Genomic DNA, 24876 nt, shown 5'->3' with positions numbered 1-24876 from the left:
TGGCAAGAAAACACATTCCCAAACATTCATTCGATTCATTCTAACAAGTTCTTATAATTTATTTAAACAGAAAATATTCCTATATTTGAATAAAATTAACATTGTAAAAGTGCCTAGGGAAACACAGTGTTAACTAACCTACTTTCAGTGGTGCCCTCATCAAGAAGAAAGTGATGTATCCAATACCTAAAAATTTATTTCTTAGGAATGAAAATAAAGACTAAAAGTCATGAAAGGAGGTAAACATTGCACTGTGTATAGCAATAATTTAGAAACAATCTGGGCTTCTAAGCTCAGATTGTTTCCTAGACTGACAAGTTGGAACTTCAGCATTGGGTGTCTTGTTCTGTACAGGACCTACACACAGTGGACTTGGAAGACTTCCGTCATGGCGGCACCAACGTCACTGCGCTGAGGATCGTAGACCCGGAGAACCCTCTGGTCCAGCGAGTCATTCAAGACTGGGTGTTTGGAGAGCTCCGCTATGGCCGGACCATCGCGTCTCCCATCAGCACACTGCAGGTGAGTTCAGCGGTACCTTCTGGGGGTGATAATGTAGTCAGGAATGTTGCATGACGAGGATCCTTGTAGATGAATGGTTCAGAGAACCGACATTTTGATAAATTAGACACATGTACAACTCTTGGGTATCTTTATTGAGGAAACGTTTCGCCACACAGTGGCTTCATCAGTCCATACAAAGGAGAAACGTGAAGAACAGGAGGAGAATGAGGTAATCAGTCCTTCAACCTCGAGTCGATGTGGCCAGTCCATCAATCGAGGATCCTTGCTATGTGATGATGCTTTCAGAGATCTTCTCTTATCCTGTACTGGACAAAAATTCGCCTTCTTACCTGAGCAAAAAATTCTGTGATATCAAAGTCGCTTATTTTTCTCTGATATCTCATTTCAAATATGCTAATATAACACAATATTCTATATAGAACGCAATATTCTAATCTACCCTTAGCATAATTAGACATAAAGCAACAAAATTTAAAGAGAAATTAGTAACATTACAAAACTGACGTTGAAAACCACTTTAAGAACTTAACTTAGTAAATGGGGTTGATTAGATAGGTGTTGGATCAAAAGATTTCCGAGAGGATCCATAGAACCCAGTGTGTGCACAGCAAGGTCTTAGGCAGAGAAATCCAACACTATATTATATAGATAACAAGATTCTGAAAAACGATCGAAGTAAAATAATTTTTGGGGGAAAGTTCAATTTTTAATGCAATTCTGCATAAACAACTTTGTTTATTAAAGTCAACACACACACACTTCTTGTCAGTTCATGAGAATAAATTATTATACTTATTCTGTAAATATAACACACATGATGCTATGGACACTATGGATAAGACAGTGTACATTATAATACTCATATGTATCATCTGGTACGTTGCTGTAATGGGATGTACTCATAAGTGCAACAATGATATACTTATGTAAGTGTATGTGTGCTTGGTTAGACTCGACTTAGAATGTGACTAACAGAAAAAAGTCTACAGATGAGCTAATTTCTGTACCACAGAGGCAATCAAATAGCTTGCTAGAACAATACGATGACCAATTCATCAAACAGCAATATCGCTCTAAGCAAGGATTAAGGATTCCAAAAACGACCCTGACTGGAGATCACCAGCAAAAGGCAAAAACACCTTTATTACTAAAACTAAGTTTACAATTCCAAATTCCCGACAATGACAGTCCAAAGACACCAGAACAATGTAGGTCAAAAACTGAACTCTGGACCAGAGATACAGGGAGCGTCTCAAGACTCAACTTTTGAAAACATCAAATATCACTAAATCTCAATAAAGCTCAGTTATGAGATATATTCCCCGGCTTAACAACGGAGACATTACCAAAAACATTGTTCTAAATAACACGAGTTGTGCAAGAAAGGTATAAAATACCGACAATATGATTGGTGGAATGATGATGTAAAGAGGGTAGTAAGGGAGAAAAAGTTTAGCATATGAGAAGTTTTTACAAAGTAAAAGTGATGCAAGGAGGGAAGAGTATATGGAGAAAAAGAGAGAGGTTAAGAGAGTGGTGAAGCAATGTAAAAAGAGAGCAAATGAGAGAGTGGGTGAGATGTTATCAGCAAATTTTGTTGAAAATAAGAAAAAGTTTTGGAGTGAGATTAAAAAGTTAAGGAAGCATAGAGAACAAATGGATTTGTCAGTTAAAAATAGGAGAGGAGAGTTATTAAATGGAGAGTTAGAGGTATTGGGAAGATGGAGGGAATATTTTGAGGAATTGTTAAATGTTGATAAAGATAGGGAAGCTGTGATTTCGTGTATAGGGCAAGGAGGAATAACATCTTGTAGGAGTGAGGAAGAGCCAGTTGTGAGTGTGGGGGAAGTTCGTGAGGCAGTAGGTAAAATGAAAGGGGGTAAGGCAGCCGGGATTGATGGGATAAAGATCAAATGAAAATGCTGGCCCACAGATGGCTCCAACTTCATCCTGTTCCCTACTTGTATGTCTCATAACAATAAAAATTATTTCAAATGAGCTGATGTAGGTAACAGCTCTTAGCTTTCCAATAAAGTTAGGAATCCTTAACCTGTAATATAGCTGTCAATAAAGCTAGGGACCCTTAATTAACCTTGTCAAACCCTGTGTAAAAAAAAAGAAAAAAAAGATAGAAATGTTAAAAGCAGGTGGGGATATAGTTTTGGAGTGGTTGGTGCAATTATTTAATAAATGTATGGAAGAGGGTAAGGTACCTAGGGATTGGCAGAGAGCATGCATAGTTCCTCTGTATAAAGGCAAAGGGGACAAAAGAGAGTGCAAAAATTATAGGGGGATAAGTCTGTTGAGTATACCTGGTAAAGGGTATGGTAGAGTTATTATTGAAAGAATTAAGAGTAAGACGGAGAATAGGATAGCAGATGAACAAGGAGGCTTTAGGAAAGGTAGGGGGTGTGTGGCCCAGGTGTTTACAGTGAAATATATAAGTGAACAGTATTTAGATAAGGCTAAAGAGGTTTTTGTGGCATTTATGGATTTGGAAAAGGCGTATGACAGGGTGGATAGGGGGACAATGTGGCAGATGTTGCAGATATATGGTATAGGAGGTAGGTTACTGAAAGCCGTGAAGAGTTTTTACGAGGATAGTGAGACTCAAGTTAGAGTATGTAGGAAAGAGGGAGATTATTTCCCAGTAAAAGCAGGCCTTAGACAAGGATGTGTGATGTCACCGTGGTTGCTCAATATATTTATAGATGGGATTGTAAGAGAAGTAAATGCGAGGGTCTTGGCAAGAGGTGTGGAGTTAAAAGATAAAGAATCACACATAAAGTGGGAGTTGTCACAGTTGCTCTTTGCTGATGACACTGTGCTCTTGGGTGATTCTGAAGAGAAGTTGCAGAGGTTGGTGGATGAATTTGGTAGGGTATGTAAAAGAAGAAAATTGATAGTGAATACAGGAAAGAGTAAGGTTATGAGGATAACAAAAAAATTAGGTGATGAAAGACTGCATATCAGACTGGAGGGAGAGAGTATGGAGGAGGTGAATGTATTCAGATACTTGGGAGTGGACGTGTCAGCGGATGGGTCTATGAAAGATGAGGTGAATCATAGAATTGATGAGGGGAAAAGGGTGAGCGGTACACTTAGGAGTCTGTGGAGACAAAGAACTTTGTCCTTGGAAGCAAAGAGGGGAATGTATGAGAGTATAGTTTTACCAACGCTCCTGTATGGGTGTGAAGCAGTGGAGATGTCATGTCTGAGGGCAATGTGTGGTATGAATATAATGCAGAGAATTCGTAGTTTGGAAGTTAGGAGGAGGTGCGGGTTTGCCAAAACTGTTGTCCAGAGGGCTGAGGAGGGGTTGTTGAGGTGGTTCGGACATGTAGAGAGAATGGAGCGAAACAGAAAGGTTGGAGGGAGGGGGTAAAGAAGGTTTTGTGTGCGAGGGGCTTGGACTTCCAGCAGGCATGCGTGAGCGTGTTTGATAGGAGTGAATGGAGACAAATGGTTTTTAATACTTGACGTGCTGTTGGAGTGTGAGCAAAGTAACATTTATGAAGGGGTTCAGGGAAACTGGCAGGCCGGACTTGAGTCCTGGAGATGGGAAGTACAGTGCCTGCACTCTGAAGGACGGGTGTTAATGTTGCAGTTTAAAAACTGTAGCGTAAAGCGCCCTTCTGGCAAGATAGTGATGGAGTGAATGATGGTGAAAGTTTTTCTTTTTCGGGCCACCCTGCCTTGGCGGGAATCGGCCAGTGTGTTAATAAAAAATAAAAATGAAAGTAAAGACACATGTGCAACATCTGGTTATCTTTACTCTAGATGTGTCGCCATCCAGTGGCTTTATTAATACAGATTCTAGGACATAATTAGATAACAGTAGAACTATATACAAAAGATGAGGTAATCAGTCTTGGAGTTGGTGTTGAGAGCACCGTGGTGGTGGAGAATCTGGAGCAAAGGCAAGGAGACTGGCGTTTATATAGGCGTCAGTGGATTGAGACGTGTAGCAGACGAGGACATAGTCACTGGTAGGCGGGATTCCCCAGTGGAAGTAGGTCCTTCCCAAAGGAATGAGTTAGTTGTAGTAGACGTTAAGAAGGTCTTGTAGATGTCCTCTGAACCAAGAGAATAGCGTTCTCCCAGACAACAGAGATATTTCATCCACTGGAGCAGCGATAGACTGAGAAAGACCCAAGAAACAAGAAACAAAATGTGATAAATGGTTTGAAAACCAGCAAGATGAAGATTGAGAGACTTATTCAACATTTGGGAATATTAAGGAAACGTTTCGCCACACAGTGGCGTCATCAGTCCAGTACAAAGCAGAGAGGGGTAAGGAGAGGAGTAGTTGGATTGAACACATCGATTCTAGGCTGAGAGACTAATTACCTCAAATTCCTTCTCTCCTTAACACTCTCTGCTTTGTATTGGACTGATGAAGCCAATGTGTGGCGAAACGTTTCCTTAATGAAGATTCCAATATGTTGCATAAGTGTCTCAATCTTCAAGAAACGTGAAGGTAGATAGTTCACAACGTTGGCAGCAAATCAAAACTCTTCCAGAGAGCACAGTGAGAAGTATAATTGTTACATCCTGCCTACATACATAAGCTAAATAAAAAGGCCAGATAATAACATAAAGCAAGAAAATGGTATAAAATACCGACAGGTTGTTAGGTAAGACACATATGCAACAGTTAGGTATCTTTATTTCGAAACGTTTCGCCTACACAGTAGGCTTCTTCAGTCGAGTACAGAAAAGTTGATAGAAGCAAAAGAGACTTGAAGACGATGTAATCAGTCCATCACCCTTAAAGTTTTGAGGTGGTCAGTCCCTCAGTCTGGAGAAGAGTATTGTTCCATAGTCTGAAACAATATGGAGTTGAAGTGATAGGATGGAGCCTTATATAGCGCCAGGAGGTGAAACGTAGGTCACTAGTAGATACCTAACTGTTGCATATGTGTCTTACCTAACAACCTGTCGGTATTTTATACCATTTTAATGTTCACTCCGTCAGACACGGCAACACAAGGGTATCTTGGTACAGACTTGGAATCAACTTCAACAACCTCTACTAGTGAGAATGGCTGGATTTGAGAGGGACCTGACCTCTCAACGTCTACATTCTTACCTCTACTAGTGACCTACGTTTCACCTCCTGGCGCTATATAAGGCTCCATCCTATCACTTCAACTCCATATTGTTTCAGACTATGGAACAATACTCTTCTCCAGACTGAGGGACTGACCACCTCAGAATATACACACAAAAATTATTGCATCTTTTTTTCTGAGGACACTGCACTACTGTTGTTGTTGTTGCAGGTATTACTGCAGTTGTTGTTGCTCGTGCTGCATGTGTTGTTGCTCGTGTTGCATGTGTTGTTGCAGGTGTTACTGCAGTTATTGTTGCTCATGCTGCATGTGTTGTTGAAGGTGTTACTGCAGTTACTGTTGCTCGTGCTGCGTGTGTTCGAGAAGGTGTTACTGCAGTTACTGTTGCTCGTGCTGCATGTGTTTTTGAAGGTGTTAATGCAGTTACTGTTACTCGTGCTACATGTGCTATTGCAGGTATTACTGCAGTTACTGTTGCTCGTGCTGCGTGTGTTCGAGAAGGTGTTACTGCAGTTACTGTTGCTCGTGCTGCATGTGTTTTTGAAGGTGTTAATGCAGTTACTGTTACTCGTGCTACATGTGCTATTGCAGGTATTACTGCAGTTACTGTTGCTCGTGCTGCATGTGTTGTTGCAGGTGTTACTGCAATTACTGTTGCTCGTGCTGCATGTGTTGTTGAAGGTGTTACTGCAGTTACTGTTGCTCGTGCTGCATGTGTTGTTAAAGGTGTTACTGCAGTTACTGTTGCTCGTGCTGCATGTGTTGTTAAAGGTGTTACTGCAGTTACTGTTGCTCGTACTTAATGTGTTCTTGCAGGGATTACTGCAGTTACTGTTGCTCGTGCTGCATGTGTTGTTGCAGGTGTTACTGCAGTTATTGTTGCTGCTGCTGCATGTGTTGTTGAACGTGTTACGGCAGTTACTGTTGCTCGTGCTGCATGTGTTGTTAAAGGTGTTACTGCAGTTGCTGTTGCTCGTGCTGCATGTGTTGTTGAAGGTGTTACTGCAGTTACTGTTGCTCGTGCTGCATGTGTTGTTGAAGGTGTTACTGCAGTTACTGTTGCTCGTGCTGCATGTGTTGTTGAAGGTGTTACGGCAGTTACTGTTGCTCGTGCTGCATGTGTTGTTGACGGTGTTATTGCAGTTACTTTTGCTCGTACTGCATGTGTTGTTGCAGGTGCTACTGTAGTTGCTGTTGCTCGTGCTGCATGTGTTGTTGCAGGTGTTACTGCAGTTGTTGTTGTTGCTACAGTTGTTGCCGGTGCTACTTGTGTTGCTGCTAGTGCTAATGCTGTTGTTGTTCCTGAGGCTGCTGTCATTGCTGCTGGTGCTGCTTGTGGTGTTTCTGGTGCTGCTTGTGGTGTTTCTGGTGCTGCCTGTGGTGTTTCTGGTGCTGCTGCTGGTGCTGCTTGTGGTGTTTCTGATGCTGCTGCTGGTGCTGCTTGTGGTGTTTCTGGTGCTGCTTGTGGTGTTTCTGGTGCTGCTGCTGGTGCTGTTTGTGTTGTTGTTGGTGCTACTGCTGCTGTTCGTGGTGCTTCCAATGCTATGGATGTTGTTGTTGCTGCCGTTGCTGGTGTTGCTGATAAAGCAAATGGTTTGGTTTTTGCTGAAAGCAGCAAGCTGTGGGTCGTGGTTGTGCAGCTGTTATTATCTGTGTTGTAACTATTGTCTTCAAAGTTTTGTTGAGTTATACCATGAGTTCAGGAAAGATCCTAGACTTCACCTTACGAAAAAGACAATGCATATGCGATAATAATTATGGACTAGGCAGATTATAGTGGAAAAATGAACACGTTATTAGAAGACGGTGGGGAACTTACGTGCCTCTTTAAGTGGCTTATAATCCTTGTATAATTAATGATAATCCATTATTTAATGTTTTTATAAAATAATACTAATAAGATTTTTTCCTAAATAGGCTTTCCTTTTCTCCTCTGTGTTACAGAACAGAAACTTGACATTGTTGAAGGTAAGATCAGTCTCGTTATTCTGAAACACAAGCGTACCCTCACTAAACTTGAAGTAATCAATTACAAAAATAAAACTGGAATTTTGAAAGACACGAGAGTGTGTCTCAGATGTGCTTAGTTGTTGTTGTATCAACGTTGCTTGGCGAGTTTGAGCTTTAGTAGGTTAATAACGATATGACATGGTAGTGCTTGAGATATTCGTAGATATACGTGCTTGGGTAATGTTAAACTATATGCATATTAGTAGTGGCTTCAAGCCTCATCCATTCCCTGATTTGTTTGCACTTGTGATATTAGGATTTCGTGGGTCGTGTTTGATTTACATGGGGTAGCCTCGTGAGATACATGTGGTAGCCTCGTGAGATACATGGGGTAGCCTTGTGATATACATGGGGTAGCCTCGTGATATACATGGGGTAGCCTCGTGAGATACATGTGGTAGCCTCGTGATATACATGGGGTAGCCTTGTGATATACATGGGGTAGCCTCGTGAGATACATGGGGTAGCCTCGTGAGATACATGGGGTAGCCTCGTGATATACATGGGGTAGCCTCGTGATATACATGGGGTAGCCTCGTGAGATACATGGGGTAGCCTCGTGAGATACATGGGGTAGCCTTGTGATATACATGGGGTAGCCTCGTGATATACATGGGGTAGCCTCGTGAGATACATGGGGTAGCCTCGTGATATACATGGGGTAGCCTTGTGATATACATGGGGTAGCCTCGTGATATACATGGGGTAGCCTCGTGAGATACATGGGGTAGCCTCGTGAGATACATGGGGTAGCCTTGTGATATACATGGGGTAGCCTCGTGATATACATGGGGTAGCCTCGTGAGATACATGGGGTAGCCTCGTGATATACATGGGGTAGCCTTGTGATATACATGGGGTAGCCTCGTGATATACATGGGGTAGCCTCGTGATATACATGGGGTAGCCTCGTGATATACATGGGGTAGCCTCGTGATATACATGGGGTAGCCTCGTGATATACATGGGGTAGCCTCGTGAGATACATGGGGTAGCCTCGTGAGATACATGGGGTAGCCTTGTGATATACATGGGGTAGCCTCGTGATATACATGGGGTAGCCTCGTGAGATACATGGGGTAGCCTCGTGAGATACATGGGGTAGCCTTGTGATATACATGGGGTAGCCTCGTGATATACATGGGGTAGCCTCGTGAGATACATGGGGTAGCCTCGTGAGATACATGGGGTAGCCTCGTGATATACATGGGGTAGCCTTGTGATATACATGGGGTAGCCTCGTGAGATACATGGGGTAGCCTCGTGATATACATGGGGTAGCCTCGTGATATACATGGGGTAGCCTCGTGATATACATGGGGTAGCCTCGTGATATACATGGGGTAGCCTCGTGAGATACATGGGGTAGCCTTGTGATATACATGGGGTAGCCTCGTGATATACATGGGGTAGCCTCGTGAGATACATGGGGTAGCCTCGTGAGATACATGGGGTAGCCTTGTGATATACATGGGGTAGCCTCGTGATATACATGGGGTAGCCTCGTGAGATACATGGGGTAGCCTCGTGAGATACATGGGGTAGCCTCGTGATATACATGGGGTAGCCTTGTGATATACATGGGGTAGCCTCGTGAGATACATGGGGTAGCCTCGTGATATACATGGGGTAGCCTCGTGATATACATGGGGTAGCCTCGTGAGATACATGGGGTAGCCTCGTGAGATACATGGGGTAGCCTCGTGAGATACATGGGGTAGCCTCGTGATATACATGGGGTAGCCTCGTGAGATACATGGGGTAGCCTTGTGATATACATGGGGTAGCCTCGTGATATACATGGGGTAGCCTCGTGATATACATGGGGTAGCCTCGTGATATACATGGGGTAGCCTCGTGAGATACATGGGGTAGCCTCGTGATATACATGGGGTAGCCTCGTGATATAAGGTAATCAAATAATGTAAACCTCGTATCGTATGGAATATGAGAACAGTTATGCAGCATTTTTCTTAATTATATTTAGATATTTGTTAAATTATATGTAGATTCCAGTGACATATGCCTAGCTCATGTGTAGAATACATATGTGTCTGCAACATGTATGTAATACAATTAAATTATATTATTCTTCTGTAGGCAGCTTATCACATGTTCTATATGCCTTTGTAAAATAGTAAGTGAAGTCATATTACATTAGTTAATAAGAGTAGACTACAGTCTCATGTGCATGAACAATATTTTTCATGAATAATCTCATATATTTAAAACGTGTTCAAAATTAACGATGTCCATTATTAAGAACACAGGTGTTTTTATGGCCTTTACGCCTTGTTGTAATAGGATAACCAACAGTGTAACAAGCAAAGGACAGCACAGGATATCTGACTAGTAAATCCTTCACTAAAGAAGCAACCTGGTATTTACAATATGTACACTATTTACACTCATGTAAGAGCAAGCATCATGGTGGGCAAGAGACAGAATGTAAACACCAAACACGGAGCACCGTGAGCGACCAGCAGCCCAGACAAGTCTGCCAAAACTCGTGTCACAAGTGAACCATTTTGCTTCACAGCTCTGGCCGGTTTGTCTGTGATTGGCTGATGAACCGAGGTACTGGTTTAATGATGGGGTCCCTGTTAGACCGTTAGCCCTTAGCACCTGGTTCACTGGCTGGGAGACAGCCTATGTGGGAGTGTGACATATGCCGAATAAATTGTAACATACTCTTACCATCTCATAGCCATCCTCTTTAAAGGGAGTTCCCTGTAGTAGACCGAACTTAATTGCCCCCCAATCCCCCCTTCCCTACCCCTTCCTTCTCATACCCTCCCTTTTTGCCTTCCCCCCTCTCCCAACACTCCCCTTTTCCCTGTCCCGTTTGTAGCCTCTGGGATCCTTCCTTCTGGCGTTGCAGTTTCTAGGTGGGGGATGGCGTGCTGGGGTTCGCCCCCCTCCGTGAGGTTCCTTGAGGGTGGTGTGGTTTGCCATGGAATCTTAATTGTCTGAGGATGCCCTGCTCCCTTCCCAGTTTCCGGGTCGTGGGTGGGGTGCCCTTCAGATGATGGGTGTATCTCTGGAAGCTGCCTGTCGGTTCTAGGGGGTGGCAGCCGAAGGAGGTTGCTTTGTAGTGGGTTTCTGACCGTCCTTTCTCTTATCCGCCGAGGTAGCTCGGCGCTGTCCCAGAGCGCTGGTTTACTGGCATGAAGGGTAGGGTATGGCACGGGTTCCATGCATCTTCACTGCCAGTGGGCTCGAGGCCCTCTCGGATGAGGGGAGGAGCTTTCAGCCCCTCCATGTCTCCTAGCGACTGTTCCTCCGCTGTCCCTCTTTTTTTCTTTCCTTCTTTCTGTTTACTTAAAATAACAAGAAAGGAGATATCATGGAAGATGCACCTATTATTATGGAATCTTCACCTAGTGTAACCCTTCGTTCTCCCAGGCCCCATTCTGATCCCACACCCTGTTCTGACCTGGCTTTGTTATCGGACCATTCTCTCGGCTCTTCTCATACCCTTGTACCTTCTGCCGGTGATGCTTCGTCACCTGTTTCAGGTGCTGCAGCATCAAACATTTCAGTTTATACCGCTGCTTTTAGCACGACTTTCACAAAGCGTTCGGCTTCCCCGAATATGGTGCGACAGTTCTCGGATAGCCCATCTCCCTTGGGTTAGACCACCCGCAGTTTTACTCCTAAGCGTCCACGACAACCTACTGACGACAGTTCATCAATGAACACTCAAAAACGACCTACACGACACTCACTACCTTTGAATATTGGACTAACGAGTACGCATTGGACAAAATTCTTTTCTTTACAAACAACATCTCAAACTGATTATCTTTCTGACCACGGAATTGGTAAAGCTCTTTTATGGCATGTTGGCCAAAATATATCTTTCCATGCTCTTCGAAGCAGAGCAAGTGTCATAACAGTGCAGAATTCAGTGCAAGCTTATGCCCTCTTCCGCATCAGTTCCACAGATAAAATACCAGTCTCCATTTGTAATCATGTTACTTTTAATTCTTGCAGTGGTACTGTGGTCTTGCCGCATACCGTTGTACAGAGTGATCTTTTGTCTTGCAGAGAGGATATTTTAGAACAATTAGCCCTTCAGAACCTTCCTATCCTCAAGGTAGATACATACATCCTGCCCACTCGTAGGCAGAGGCACTTTCCTAGTAACAACGCTCGTTTAACCTTCGACTGCCGTGAGCTTCCATCCTCTGTCTATATTGTGGGCCATCGTCTTGAGGTCTGTCAAGTTGTTCCTACTCCCCAACAGTGTCGTAATTGCTGGCGTTTTGGACACCCCGCTAAACACTGCAGATCTGCGGTGGAATGCCCGGTCTGCAGTGCAGCAGATCATTCTAATACGTCGTGTAGTCTTCCCCCATCTTTTCTTAATTGTAAGGATCCTCATCCTTCCTTTTCACGCCATTTCCAGGTTTATCGTAATGAACAAGAGATCCGTTATCTTAAGGAGTGTGAGGGCCTCACTTACACTATGGCTGTCTCTCAGCTCTGCCTTCAAGGTAAACTCCCTCGTGTCCCATATGCTCGAGTAGCCTAAAGACCTCCAACCTCGACGGTCCTCCCACCTCTCAATCCCTCTGTGTCTGTCTTCTGGGATTGCCCCAGTTTCTAATTATTTTGCAGTTTTATCCTCTGACACTCCTACCTGCGAACCACTTCCTCCTACTTCATCTCACTTGCTTGCTACTCAATCTATGAAATCTACGAAACCTCGCAGACCTGCACTTTCTTCTCGTCCATCAATTGCACAAAATATATCTCCTACCTCGGAGCCTCGTTCTCACCCTCTTTCCAGCTATCACACGAAGGTAGAGGTTCACCCTTCCCCTCATGTAGCCGTCTCTTCTCCTGTTCTTTCCCTGTCTTCTTCCATAGTTACCCTACAGCCTCCTTCCTCTCCTGTTACACTGCAGGCCTCTTCTATCCCAGCCGACGCATCTTTCCAGGTTCATACTCCCTGCCCCCCTCAGACCTCTTTGGTTACCTCTGAAGTTCCTCCTACCTTTCCTTGGAACGCCTCTCCTATCTCTGACATCATGGCATCGTCAGCTCCCTCAACGACTGAGACGTTAGATGCTATTTCCAGCTATATTGCAGAGACGACACCTTCGATGGACACCGGGACTCCCTCTACCCCTTCTATTTCACGACCCTCGCGACAATCTATTCCTTCGCAACATTCACATTCTTCCTTGCTTACACGCTTATCGTTACCCCCACACGTTGACTTTACAGATCCTAATAGCCCATACGTTTTATCGTTTCCTATTGTTGCCAGTTTTATTTGTGTACATAATGTCTTTTTTACAATGGAATATTCGTGGTCTTAGGGGTAATCGGGGAGAACTCCAAGTGTTGCTCTCCCAGTTGTCCCCAGTATGTGTTGGGTTGTAAGAGCCCAAAATTCGTTCTGCTGGCATTCACCCCGTTTCGTGCTACATACTATTATATTCTTCAGATCCTTTACCTGACGAATCTTTTAATGAAAGCGTTCTTCTTGTGCACATTGATATACTGTATCAGTAAGTTTTTATTTGTTCCCCACTGCATTATACTGCAGCTCGGATTTATTTACACAGATGGCTTACAGTTTGCTCTCTCTATCTTTCTCCCTCCTGTGCATTCTGTATCTCTGATATTGCGTTGTTAATTTCTTATGTATCGCCGCCCATCTTGCTGTTGGATGATTTTAACGCTCACCATCACCTGTGGGGAGGGTCCCACTGCGACTCTCGTGGTGATCAGTTGCAGTCTCTTCTCGCTTCTCGCCCTCATCGTGTTTTAAACACGGGTGCTCCTAACCAGTTTGACTCTTGCACTTAGTCTCTCCTGCACTGATCTTTCCATCTGTTCCTCACCCATTACACTTGATTTCAAGCGGTCTGTTCTTCCATAATTGCATGATAGTGATCACTTTCCTATCCTTCTTACTTATACTACATATATCCGACCGTTTCATAACCTCCATTGGCAATTTGCTCGAGCAGATTGGGAATTATACTCCCCTTTTACCACCTGTTGCGAGGACCCCCTTTCGTCATCTGTTGATGAACTGGCGCACCAATTTTCGACCTTAGTCTTGACTGCAGCGACTCATTCTATCCCCCAAACCTCAGGTAGGCATTCTCAGACATGCGTACCTTGGTGGTCTCCTATGTGCGCCTGTGCAGTGCATTAAAACGTGTTGCGTGGGGCCGTTATCGATATAACCGTACCGCGGAGCATCTGTTGGATTTTAAGCAGGCAAGGGCAGCTGCACGGCGAGTCATACGCGATGCTAAACGCGCTTGTTGGCGAGACTACGTGTCTTCTATTTCCTGTCTTCCCCTATGTGTGTGATTTGGAAAAAAGTTCCGGAAATTGTGTGGTAAGTACGCTCCGGACACAACTCCCGTTTTGCAGGTTGCTGGAGTTGATGTTGCAGAACCTTTAGAAGTTGCCACATAAATTTTCCGTATCTCCCGAGGGCTTCATCTCTGTCGCTCATTTCTTGCGTCTAAACCTACCAGAGAGCAGTTGCCCTTAGGTTTCTCCTCTAGTGGATTGGCGCCGTATAACGTACCTTTTACTCTTCTAGAGTTCAAGTCCATGCTTCCCATGTGCCGGCCTTTGGCACCGGGACCTGATTATATCCACATCAGTCTGCTACACCATCTCCATTCTACGGCCCTTCCTGTTCTAATTTGGGAGCCAGGGGTTCTCCCACAACACTGGAAATCAGCTATTGTACTACCGTTTCGCAAACCTGGTGCCTCAGGGCTTGACACCTTTCACTATCGTCCCATTGCCCTGGCCAGTGTGGTCTGCAAGCTAATGGAACGATTGGTGAATAGGCACCTGATGTGGTTCTTAGAGACACACAATAATCTTTCCCCTCGCCAATATGGCTTTTGCAAAGCTCGCTCTATTTTAGACCCCCTGCTCCACTTCGATACATATATTCGAAATGCCTGTGTTAACAACAACTCTGTCCTAGCAGTCTTTTTCGATCTAGAGAAGGCATATGACACCACTTGAAGGTATAACATTCTTGCCCAAGCCAACTCCTTAGGTCTCCGCAGTAATCTACCAAATTTCGTCTCTGCTTTCTTGTCCAATAGAGATTTTTGGGTCCGTATTGGCGCCTCGCTTTCCTCAGACTTTGTACAACCCGAAGGAGTCCCACAAGGTTGTGTCCTCAGTGCTACACTTTTTCTCTTAGCTATAAATGATTTACCTTCTATTCTTCCTTCGTATATTTGGTCATCACTTTATGTTGATGACTTCGCTATAGCTTACTCGGGCGCTGACTGTCGACTGGTAGCGGCCTCCTATCAGGTAGTGATAGACCGAATCTCCCATTGGACTACTTCTCATGGCTTTAAATTTTCCAGTACGAAAACCCGATTCATTACCTTCACTGGACACCCGCTTATTCCTGATACTCCCTTGTGTTATGCAGGGTTCTGCATGACATTGTAATGTACATATAGTGGAGAAGCGTGCCATAGTAGTATGAATGTTATAATTGTAAAGAATAATTTTATAATTCATAATGTGCTTTTGGGGGTACTGTAAAGTAGGTTAAACTATAATTATAAAGAAATCCTGCTAGGTAGTTATTTTCCAACTGTGTTTGGGTACGCGGGGTAAGCGTGGCTTGGGGCAGTCATGTGGAGTCAGCATGGTGTGGAGGCTGGCGTCGGAGATGCTGTGTCTTAAGCTAAGTTTGTAGTTGTGTACTCCTTTTGTTTAGCTAACCCAAGCCATAGGCTCTTCTATGGCTTACCTGTATGTTCACCCAGGCTCTGACATGGTCAGCAGGGTGCTGTGGGATGAGTGAGGAAATAAGAAATGGGGTTTGTAGTGGAGTAGTGACGGCCTGGCTCTGACTGGGCCTAGTGGTTATGGTGGCTGGACCTCCAGCCAGCTGTTTCTTGTGTACCCTCATTTGGGCGTTTAGGACTAAGGTGTTTTCTAGAGTGTGTATATAGTGTTATGTTGAATAAATAGATATATTTTCCTATCTGGGATTTTTGCCTAACCCTCTGTTAACCAACCCATTGAAGTAACACATACTGGTTTAGCGCTTTCTGTTTTGACTGGGATAGCCCTGGGTGGCCTGTTCATGTATTCCGACATGTGATACGGTCAGGTTTCTGGACCTGATCTTTGATCGCCAGCTGACGTGGAAACCTCACATTTCTTCGTTAAAGACAACTTGCCATGTTCGGCTAAACCTCCTCGTCGCACTCTCCTCCGTTTGCATTCCACCCTAGTCCTGTCCAAGCTAGATTATGGTGAGCAGATCTATTCTGCGGCTTCTCCCACAATTCTGTCTAAGTTAGATTCTATTCATCACCAAGGTCTCCGCCTGTGCCTTGGTGCCTTTCGTTCGTCCCCTGTTGAGAGCCTCTATACAGAGGCGAATTTTCCATCCTTGTCTGATTGCCGTGATGCTTAATGCCTTCGCTATTTTGTTCGATCCCATGAAATCTACAATCCTTCCGTATATAGGATAGTCACTGATATTAGTAAACATTCTTTATTTGTTCATCACCCTTGTTTACTCCGTCCCTTTTCTCTCCATTTACACTCGCTCTTGTCATCTCTTCAGTTACCACCTTTCTATGTTCATGTAGCCTCTCACTTTCCCTGCCCCCTTGGGAAGTTCCAGTTGATCGTGTCTGTTCTTTCCCACTGCCATGCGCGAAAGCCCAACTACCTATGGTGACTTCCTGCTCGCTTTTTCTTGAACAATTCCGCTCTCATGCTCATGCTATCACAGTGTACACCGATGGTTCTAAGTCTTCTGATGGAGTCGGATTCGCAGCAGTGTTTCCGGACAGTGTCGTGCGAGGGCATTTATTACCCTCGGCTAGCATTTTTACGGCTGAATAGTATGCCATTCTGGTAGCACTTATCCGTATTGCATCTATGCATGTGTCACCATTTGTGGTCATTTCAGACTTCTCTAGTGTTTTACAGGCTATACAGAAATTTGATACACCTCACCCCCTAGTTCTTCATATCCAACTTTGGTTATGCTGAATCTCTAGCAAACACAAAGATATTGTTTTTGCTGGGTCCCTGGTCATGTTGACGTACAGGGCAATGAACAGGCAGACACTGCTGCATGATCAGCAGTATATGACCTCTCAGTTTCATGTAGAGGTATTCCGTTCAAGGACCATTTTGCTGTAATTGCTACTCATCTTCGCATCCGTTGGCAACAACGTTGGTCTGATCTGTTCCATAACAAATTTCATTCTGTTAAGCCGAGTATAGGTTACTGGCCGTCTTCTTGCCATCGGTGTCGAGGTTGGGAGACTACTCTCTCCCGTCTTCGCAACGGCCACACTCGTCTTACTCACGAGTATCTCACGGAGAGGTGCCCTGCTCCTCTCTATGAGAATTGTCAAGTTCCAGTACCTGTTAGCCACATTCTGTTGGACTACCCACTCTATCAACGAGCACGCAGAATTTACCTTCAACGTCGTCTTCGCTCTGCTGCTCTTTCCTTACCTTCCCTTCTTGCTGATGGACCCTCCTTTAATCCTGACTCTCTCTCTTTGACTTTTCGACAGCAACTTTACTACACAAACTCTGATGATGATGTCTCTGGCCCCCTTCTCAGCCCTTTCCACATTAATCTCTAGCTACCCTCTACCCCTGCACTATCCTCTGGCCCGCAACACTTCATAACCTAATAATCATCCCTTTCCGTCTTACTACCCATTACCCCTGCATGCTTCCCTGCTCTGCTGCACTCTATAACCCTTGTGGTTTATGCCTTCTTTCTGTTATACTAATAATCTCGTAGCCATCTTGGCTGTATATAAAAAAACAGAAATATAACAGAATCTTGTGGATAGTGACTAATACCATATTCGCATACAGCATACAGAGAATCTCTCACACGTTATGTACAGCGTTTATCTTATATGAATATAACATATATAACCGCGAACCGCGAGACAGAAAAAAAGGAAGAAGCAGAGAGGAAGAGAGAGAGAGAGAGAGAGAGAGAGAGAGAGAGAGAGAGAGAGAGAGAGAGATAAGTTTAAGGTTGAAAGTTCTCTTGATGCTATCAAGAGGGATGGAGGTGTGTGAGTCAGATAACAAGTCTTCGACTTCTCGGAGATAATCCTGGTGAACAATCTGAGAACTGTCTGTGAGAAGGAAGAACAACAATATCAGCAGCAGATCTGGCAGAAGTTACGACAAGTTGAGGGTCATGAGGAAGGTGGTGATTCTTAGAGAACAATGCTGTCTAATTATATTAATTTTTCAAGGGGTGAAGGTGTAAGCCAGTGAAAGGCTTCCGTCAGATGACCAAAAGCTCCAGAGGCGGGACATCATATAACTTAGACTGTAGAATACCTTATATGATCTGCTTCAAACTTTTACCATTGGTGGGTGTTGGGTACGCCGAGTACTTCATAATTAATTCAGCATTCATTATATCCACTGAGATGCCCTCTGGACCAGCCAACTGGCCAATTTATCCTGTTCAACAAACCAACAGTGTGAGAGCTGACTCTTCAGCCGAGGTGACGTCCCTGACTGCCTAGCTGTGAGCCAGACTCTCACTTCCGCTGGCCTGAACCACTCATACTTTCACCTATATTCTGAAATATAACCTGCTGTTATGAGTAACTTTTTATTCTCTATCTTATTGTTACACTTCTGTACACAGTGGTGAAGGAAAGCACGGGTTGTGGAAAAATTTTCTCCAGGAGGGGGATATCAGCCCCCTTCAGCCCCTTTCAGCCCTAAGGGGCCCAGCCCTCTCAGAAGGGGCAAATATCTTGTTTACTGCTACAGCGAGTAATTGACCCCAGATGCAGTACCAGTATGTGACGTGGCTCGACGGATGGAGGTGTGTGAGTCAGATAACAAGTCTTCGACTTCTCGGAGATAATCCTGGTGAACAATCTGAGAACTGTCTGTGAGAAGGAAGAACAACAATATCAGCAGCAGATCTGGCAGAAGTTACGACAAGTTGAGGGTCATGAGGAAGGTGGTGATTCTTAGAGAACAATGCTGTCTAATTATATTAATTTTTCAAGGGGTGAAGGTGTAAGCCAGTGAAAGGCTTCCGTCAGATGACCAAAAGCTCCAGAGGCGGGTCATCATATAACTTAGACTGTAGAATACCTTATATGATCTGCTTCAAACTTTTACCATTGGTGGGTGTTGGGTACGCCGAGTACTTCATAATTAATTCAGCATTCATTATATCCACTGAGATGCCCTCTGGACCAGCCAACTGGCCAATTTATCCTGTTCAACAAACCAACAGTGTGAGAGCTGACTCTTCAGCCGAGGTGACGTCCCTGACTGCCTAGCTGTGAGCCAGACTCTCACTTCCGCTGGCCTGAACCACTCATACTTTCACCTATATTCTGAAATATAACCTGCTGTTATGAGTAACTTTTTATTCTCTATCTTATTGTTACACTTCTGTACACAGTGGTGAAGGAAAGCACGGGTTGTGGAAAAATTTTCTCCAGGAGGGGGATATCAGCCCCCTTCAGCCCCTTTCAGCCCTAAGGGGCCCAGCCCTCTCAGAAGGGGCAAATATCTTGTTTACTGCTACAGCGAGTAATTGACCCCAGATGCAGTACCAGTATGTGACGTGGCTCGACGCTCCGTGCGGTCCTGTGTTGCAAAGTGTAGCTTAATAAAAGACAGTTCATCTCTTACCTTAGCAGGACAATTAAGGAAAATCCTGCTCCCACTTTATTACCGAGGTAAAGATAGTGTACATTGTTGTCTATGCTTAAGACAGCAAGAAACAAACATTCTGCTTTGCCTCATGGAGGAAGTGGCAAGGAAGCAAAAGTACTAGGTCAGCTTTTCCTTTGTGCTGGGGGCAGTGACGGCGTGGGGCGCTGTGGCGTCTTCAGATTGCTTTTGACTCTACTGAGAGTGACACTGATGCCAGGATAACCAACAAAGAACGATCTGTGCGTTAGTGTGAACAAAGTGTCTCACAAAACACAATAAACATTTACAGAGAAGTGTGATCAGCTTCTTCAGTGATATTGTGTGAACAATTATTGATGAACAGTGTAACAACGAGTGTTGCGATCCAACAGAGTGTAGTGCGACATTCTTCAAAGAACACTATTCTTCAATCAACTCAACGGATATCCGGGCATAATTACGGGTCAGATACATATACCCAGGTAAGTGTTCTAACTCGTGATGTACTACTATTGACTGCGCAGTTGAGTATAAAATCGTGAGTTAGTCACTTATCATAAACCCCGGTGATATGCGGACCTTTGAGTCCACACAAGTAAGTTTGTCAGCCATCAGTGAATGAAATATGCTGACATAACACCCCCTAGGGGTAATTTATAATCTTACAAATTATAACTCATTACAGCCCGTTGAGAGATGACTTCGACAGCTTCTCAAGACCTCGTCTGCAGGGGCGGCTGTGCAGGCGATGAGGTGTCTTTCTAAGTTAAGTTTCCCTATATTTAAACTTAGTTGGTAATCCCATTTCTCAACACGGGTAAAGAAAAACTACCTATGTTTGCCTTGTTGACTTGGGTTACGACCAGATACAACACGCCTTGCTATTGTTGCATGTGTTCGTAATAGTGGGATTTCTTGAAACAAAGCTTGCTTCCCATGTAATAACTAAAGCGTGTCTCTAAATGGTGGTATATCTTAATTGGAAGTACGTTTGCTTTAATTTCTAGCTAAGTCATACAAATTTCTCAATTTATTTTCACGTTTAGTTAAGATTAATTTTTTAAGCAATCAAAATCAATTTCATTTCCTTCATGATTGTGCAGTACTTAATAGAATATATTATAAGCAGAGGTGTCGACTATTGTCCTGCACACCTCGCCGTACCATGATAACAATTAGGAACGAGATTAAAGGCAACAGTGAGAATAAATGGCAATATTTCCATCAAAAATAAGCTGGTATTTACAGTGTACATATCCTATGTACGGTATTTACAACTATGTACAATGAGGGGAACGCTAACAGAAGACACAGTGAGAATGGTAACACCAGCAGGAAAGGCAAGACTGCCATAGCTGCTTCGCGAGTGTACCACATCTCTTCACATCTTCGGTGCGCTTCCTTGTGATTGGCTAGATGAACCAAGGTACTGGTATAATGATGGAGCCCTTGATTGTTAAAGCCTTAGCACCTGGTTCACTGGTTGCTAGGCAGCGTATTTGGGTGTGTGACAAACGCCGAATAAAATACAACATACTCTTAGCATGCCACAAATTTTGAATAAAAGAAGAAAGTAGAAAAAATAAAAATTCGCTTTTTTATGGCGTATTAAGTTTGACGAGCGAAAATTATTTTTCGGAAAACTCGGCAATATTTTCTTTCCCATCTCACATATATTCATTTATTACTCAAGAACTCCTCATTCGATCGACTCTAAATTTTCAACGCTGGTATAATGTATCTTTGGCATGATTCGTAGGACTATTTTGCATGCATAATATTCCACAAGTCATTCCCATACTTTGTTTACATGAGATTACTGGGTCAGGCTCCTTTGATCGCCATTAAAATGTCAACACTCGCATAACATTCATTGAAGAAGGTTGGTATATTTAATTAATGGAGTATGTAAAGTATGTAGCAATTTAGTATAGTAATATTTCAGGTTATTGCTTTATGCCTTCATGCTGGTGAGGCACTCTTAGACACAGATAGTTCCAGGAATGTTTCTGTCAGAGACTGAGGATCGTTCCTAGAGTGGAACAAGAATGATTTATGTGAACAAATGGAAAGCTAGAACCCTCACCCTGATGGTTCATGTTTCTCAGGAAAAACCAGCAAACCAGTAGAAATGTTTTTACACTTTTCCTTCCCTCAAAATTAGCGCACTTCTTCAGAAAAGACATTAAAAATAACACATGCGAAATAACACAGATTCGTAATCAATTTCTCTTTTCGCAAAATTCCAGGACGTCCAGAAATATTTGCAAAGTGAGCCAGAGAAGCAGTAATTTCTTATCAGAAGACTTACCAGCAAAGATTCAGTCTTGGACTCTCACTACATTATGAAAAACATGTTTAAGTTCAAATTCTCCAAGTGTTACTGATTGTCATGACCTTGCCTCATAAACTTGTGTTTCCGGTAGAAATGACCATGCTTGCAAACCTTGAGTTTCTTGTAGTTACGACCCTGCCTCACAAGCTTGTGTTCCTGGTAGTCAGGACCCTCCATCCCAAGCTAGTGTTTTGGGTAGTCACGACCCTGCCTCCAAAGCTTGAGTTTTCTAGTCACGACCCTGCTTCACAAGTTGTGTTTCTGGTAGTCATGACACTGCCTACCAAGCTTGTGTTTCTGGTAGTCACGACCCTGCCACCCAAGCTTCTGTTTCTGGTAGTCATGACCCTGCCTACCAGGCTTGTGTATCTGGTAGTCACGACCATGCCTACCAAGCTTATGTTTCTGGAAGTCGCGACCCTGCATGCAAAGTTTGTGTATCTGGTAGTTAGGACAACGCATACCAAGCTTGTGTTTCTAGTAGTCACGGCCCTGCCTACCATGCTTGTGCTTCTGGTAGGCACGACCCTGACTCCTAAGCTTGTGTTTCTGGTACGCACCACCCTGCCTCACAAGCTCCTGTTTCTGGTAGGCACAACCCTGCCCCCCTAAGCTTGTTTCCGGTAGGCACGACCTGCCTTAAAAGATTGTGCTTCAGATAGTCACGATCCTGCCTCATAAGCTTGTGTTTCAGGTGCTCACGACCATGCCTTCTAAGCTTGTGTTTTTGATAGTCACGACCATGCCTCCATAGCTTGTGTTTCTGGAAGGCACGACTCAGCCTTCGAAGCTTGTGTTACTGTTAGACACGACCCTGCCTCGTTATCTTGTGTTTCCGTTAGTCACGACCATGTCTCCTAAGCTTGTGTTTCTGGCAGTCACGACCCTGCTTTCTAAATTTGTGTTTCTAATAGCCACGACCCTGCCTCCTAAGCTTGTGCTTCTGATAGTCACGATCCGGCCTCTTAAGCTTGTGTTTCAGGGAGGCACGACCCTGCCTCCGAAGCATCTGTTTCTGGTATTCACGATCCTGCCTCCGAAGCTTGTGTTTCTGGTATTCACGATCCAGCCTCCTAAGCTTGTGTTTCTGTTAGGCACGACCCTGCCTCTTAAGCTTGTGTTTCTGGTAGTCACGACCATGCGTCCCAAGCTTGTGTTTCTGGTAGGCACAACCGTGCCTCATAAGCCTGCGTTTCTGGTAGTCACAAACGTGCCTCCTAAGTTTGTGTTTCTGGTAGGCGCGACCCTGTCTTCTAAGCTTGTGTTTCTGGTAGGCACGACCCTGCCTACTAAGCTTGTGTTTCTGGTAATCACAACCATGCCTCCTAAGCTTGCGTTTCTGGTAGGCAAGATCCTGCCTCATAAGCTTGTGTTTCTGGTAGGCACGAGCCTGTCTAGTAAGCCTGTTGTTTTGTAGGCATGATCATACAAAGTAAGCCTGTGTTTCAGGTAGGCATGACCCTGCCTCCAAAGCTTATGTTTCTGGTAGTCACGACCCTGCCTCCTAAGTTGTGTTTTTCCTGGTAGTCACGACCCAGCCTCCTAAGCTTCTATTTCTGGAAGTGTTGACCATGCCTCCTAAGCTTGTGTTTTTGGGAGTCATGACCCTGCTTTCTAAGCTTGTGTTTCTGCTAGTCACAACAATGCCTCCTAAGCCTGTGTTTCTGGCAGTCACGACCCTGCCTCGTAAGCTTGTGTTTCTGGTAGTCACGACACTGTCACGTAAGCTTGTGATTCTGGTAGTCACGACCCTGCCTCCTAACCTTGTGTTTCTGGTAGGCACGACCCTGCCTCTTAAGCTTGTGATTCTGGTAGGCACTACCCTGCCCCTAAGACTGTGTTTCTTGTACGCACGACCCTGCCTCCTAACCTTGCGTTTCTGGTAGTTAGAACCATGCCTCATAAGCTTGTTTTTCTGGTGAACACGACCCTGCCTCCTAAGCTTGCGTTTCTGGCAGGGACGACTCTGCGTACTAAGCTTGTGCTTATGGTAGACACCACCATGCCTCCTAAACTTGTGTTTCTGGTAGGCACGACCCTGCCTCTTAAGCTTGGGATTCTGGTAGGCACTACCCTGCCCCTAAGACTGTGTTTCTTGTAGGCACTACCCTGCCTCCTAAGCTTGTGTTTCTCGTAGTCACGACCCTGCCTCCTAGCCTGTGTTTCTGGTAGGCACTACCCTGCCTCATAAGCTTGTGTTTCTGTTAGGCACGACCCTGCCTCGTAAGTCTGTTTCTTGTAGTCACGACTCTGCATCCTAAGCTTGTGTTTCTGGAAGGCACAACCGTGCCTAGTAAGCCTGTGTTTCTGGTAGTCACAAAAGTGTCTACTAAGTTTGTGTTTCAGGTAGGCACGACCCTGCTTCCTGAGCTTGTGTTTATAGAAGGCACGACCCTGCCTCCTAAGCTAGTGTTTCTGGTAATCACAACCATGCCTCTCAAGCTTGTGTTTCTCGTACTCACTTCCCTGTGTAATAAGCTTCTGTTTCTGGTAGTCACGACCATTCTTCCTAAGCAGGCTTTTCTGGTTGGCACGACTCTGCCTCCTAAGCTTGTGTTTCTGGTAGGTACGACTCTACCTCCTACGCCTGTGTTCCTGGTAGTCACGACACTGCCTCACAAGCTTGCGTTCCTGGTATGTACGACCCTGCTTTCTAAGCCTGTTTCTGCTAGACACGACCCTGCCTCCTAAGCTTGTTTCTGGTAGGCACGACCCTGCCTCTTAAGCTTATATTTTTGGTAGTCACGACTCTGCCTCCTGAGCTTGTGTTTCAAGTAGTCACGACCCTGCCTCCCAGCTTGTATTTCTGGAAGTCACGACCATGCCTCCTAAGCCTGTGTTTCTGGTAGTCACGGCCGTGCATCCTAAGCTTGTGTTTCTTGTAGTCACAACAGTGCCTGCTAAGCATGTGTTTCTGGTAGTCTCGGTCCTGCCTCATAACTTTGTGTTTCTGATAGTCACGACTATGCCTCCTAAGCTTGTGTTTCTGGTAGTCACGACCCTGCCTCCTAACCTGGTGTTTCTGGTAGTCACGACCATGCCTACTAAGCTTGTGTTTCTGATAGTCACGACCCTGCGTCTTAAGCTTGTGTTTGTGATAGTCACGATCTTCTATCCTAAGCACGTGTTTCTGGTAGTCACGACATTGCCTCCTAAGCTTGTGTTTCTCGTAGGCACGACCCTTCCTCCTAAGCTAGTGTTTCTGGTAGGCACTAACCTGCCTCTTGGCTTCTTTTTCTT

The 24876-nt window shown here is 44.4% G+C and overlaps 1 protein-coding gene across 1 annotated transcript in view; it reads left to right on the top strand.

Annotated features, from left to right (window-relative positions):
* Positions 1–24876, top strand: part of LOC128693114 (glutamate receptor ionotropic, kainate 2-like) — a 769231-nt gene that overhangs the window by 386146 nt on the left and 358209 nt on the right. The window contains exons 6-7 of the mRNA XM_070089531.1: positions 355–522; positions 7545–7568. Coding sequence (XP_069945632.1) covers positions 355–522; positions 7545–7568 — 192 coding nt within the window. The remainder of the gene's footprint in view (positions 1–354; positions 523–7544; positions 7569–24876) is intronic.

Source organism: Cherax quadricarinatus, chromosome 28 (genome assembly GCF_038502225.1).
Source record: "Cherax quadricarinatus isolate ZL_2023a chromosome 28, ASM3850222v1, whole genome shotgun sequence".
NCBI classification, from domain to species: domain Eukaryota; kingdom Metazoa; phylum Arthropoda; class Malacostraca; order Decapoda; family Parastacidae; genus Cherax; species Cherax quadricarinatus.
This window is presented reverse-complemented; position numbering and strand designations above follow the sequence as displayed.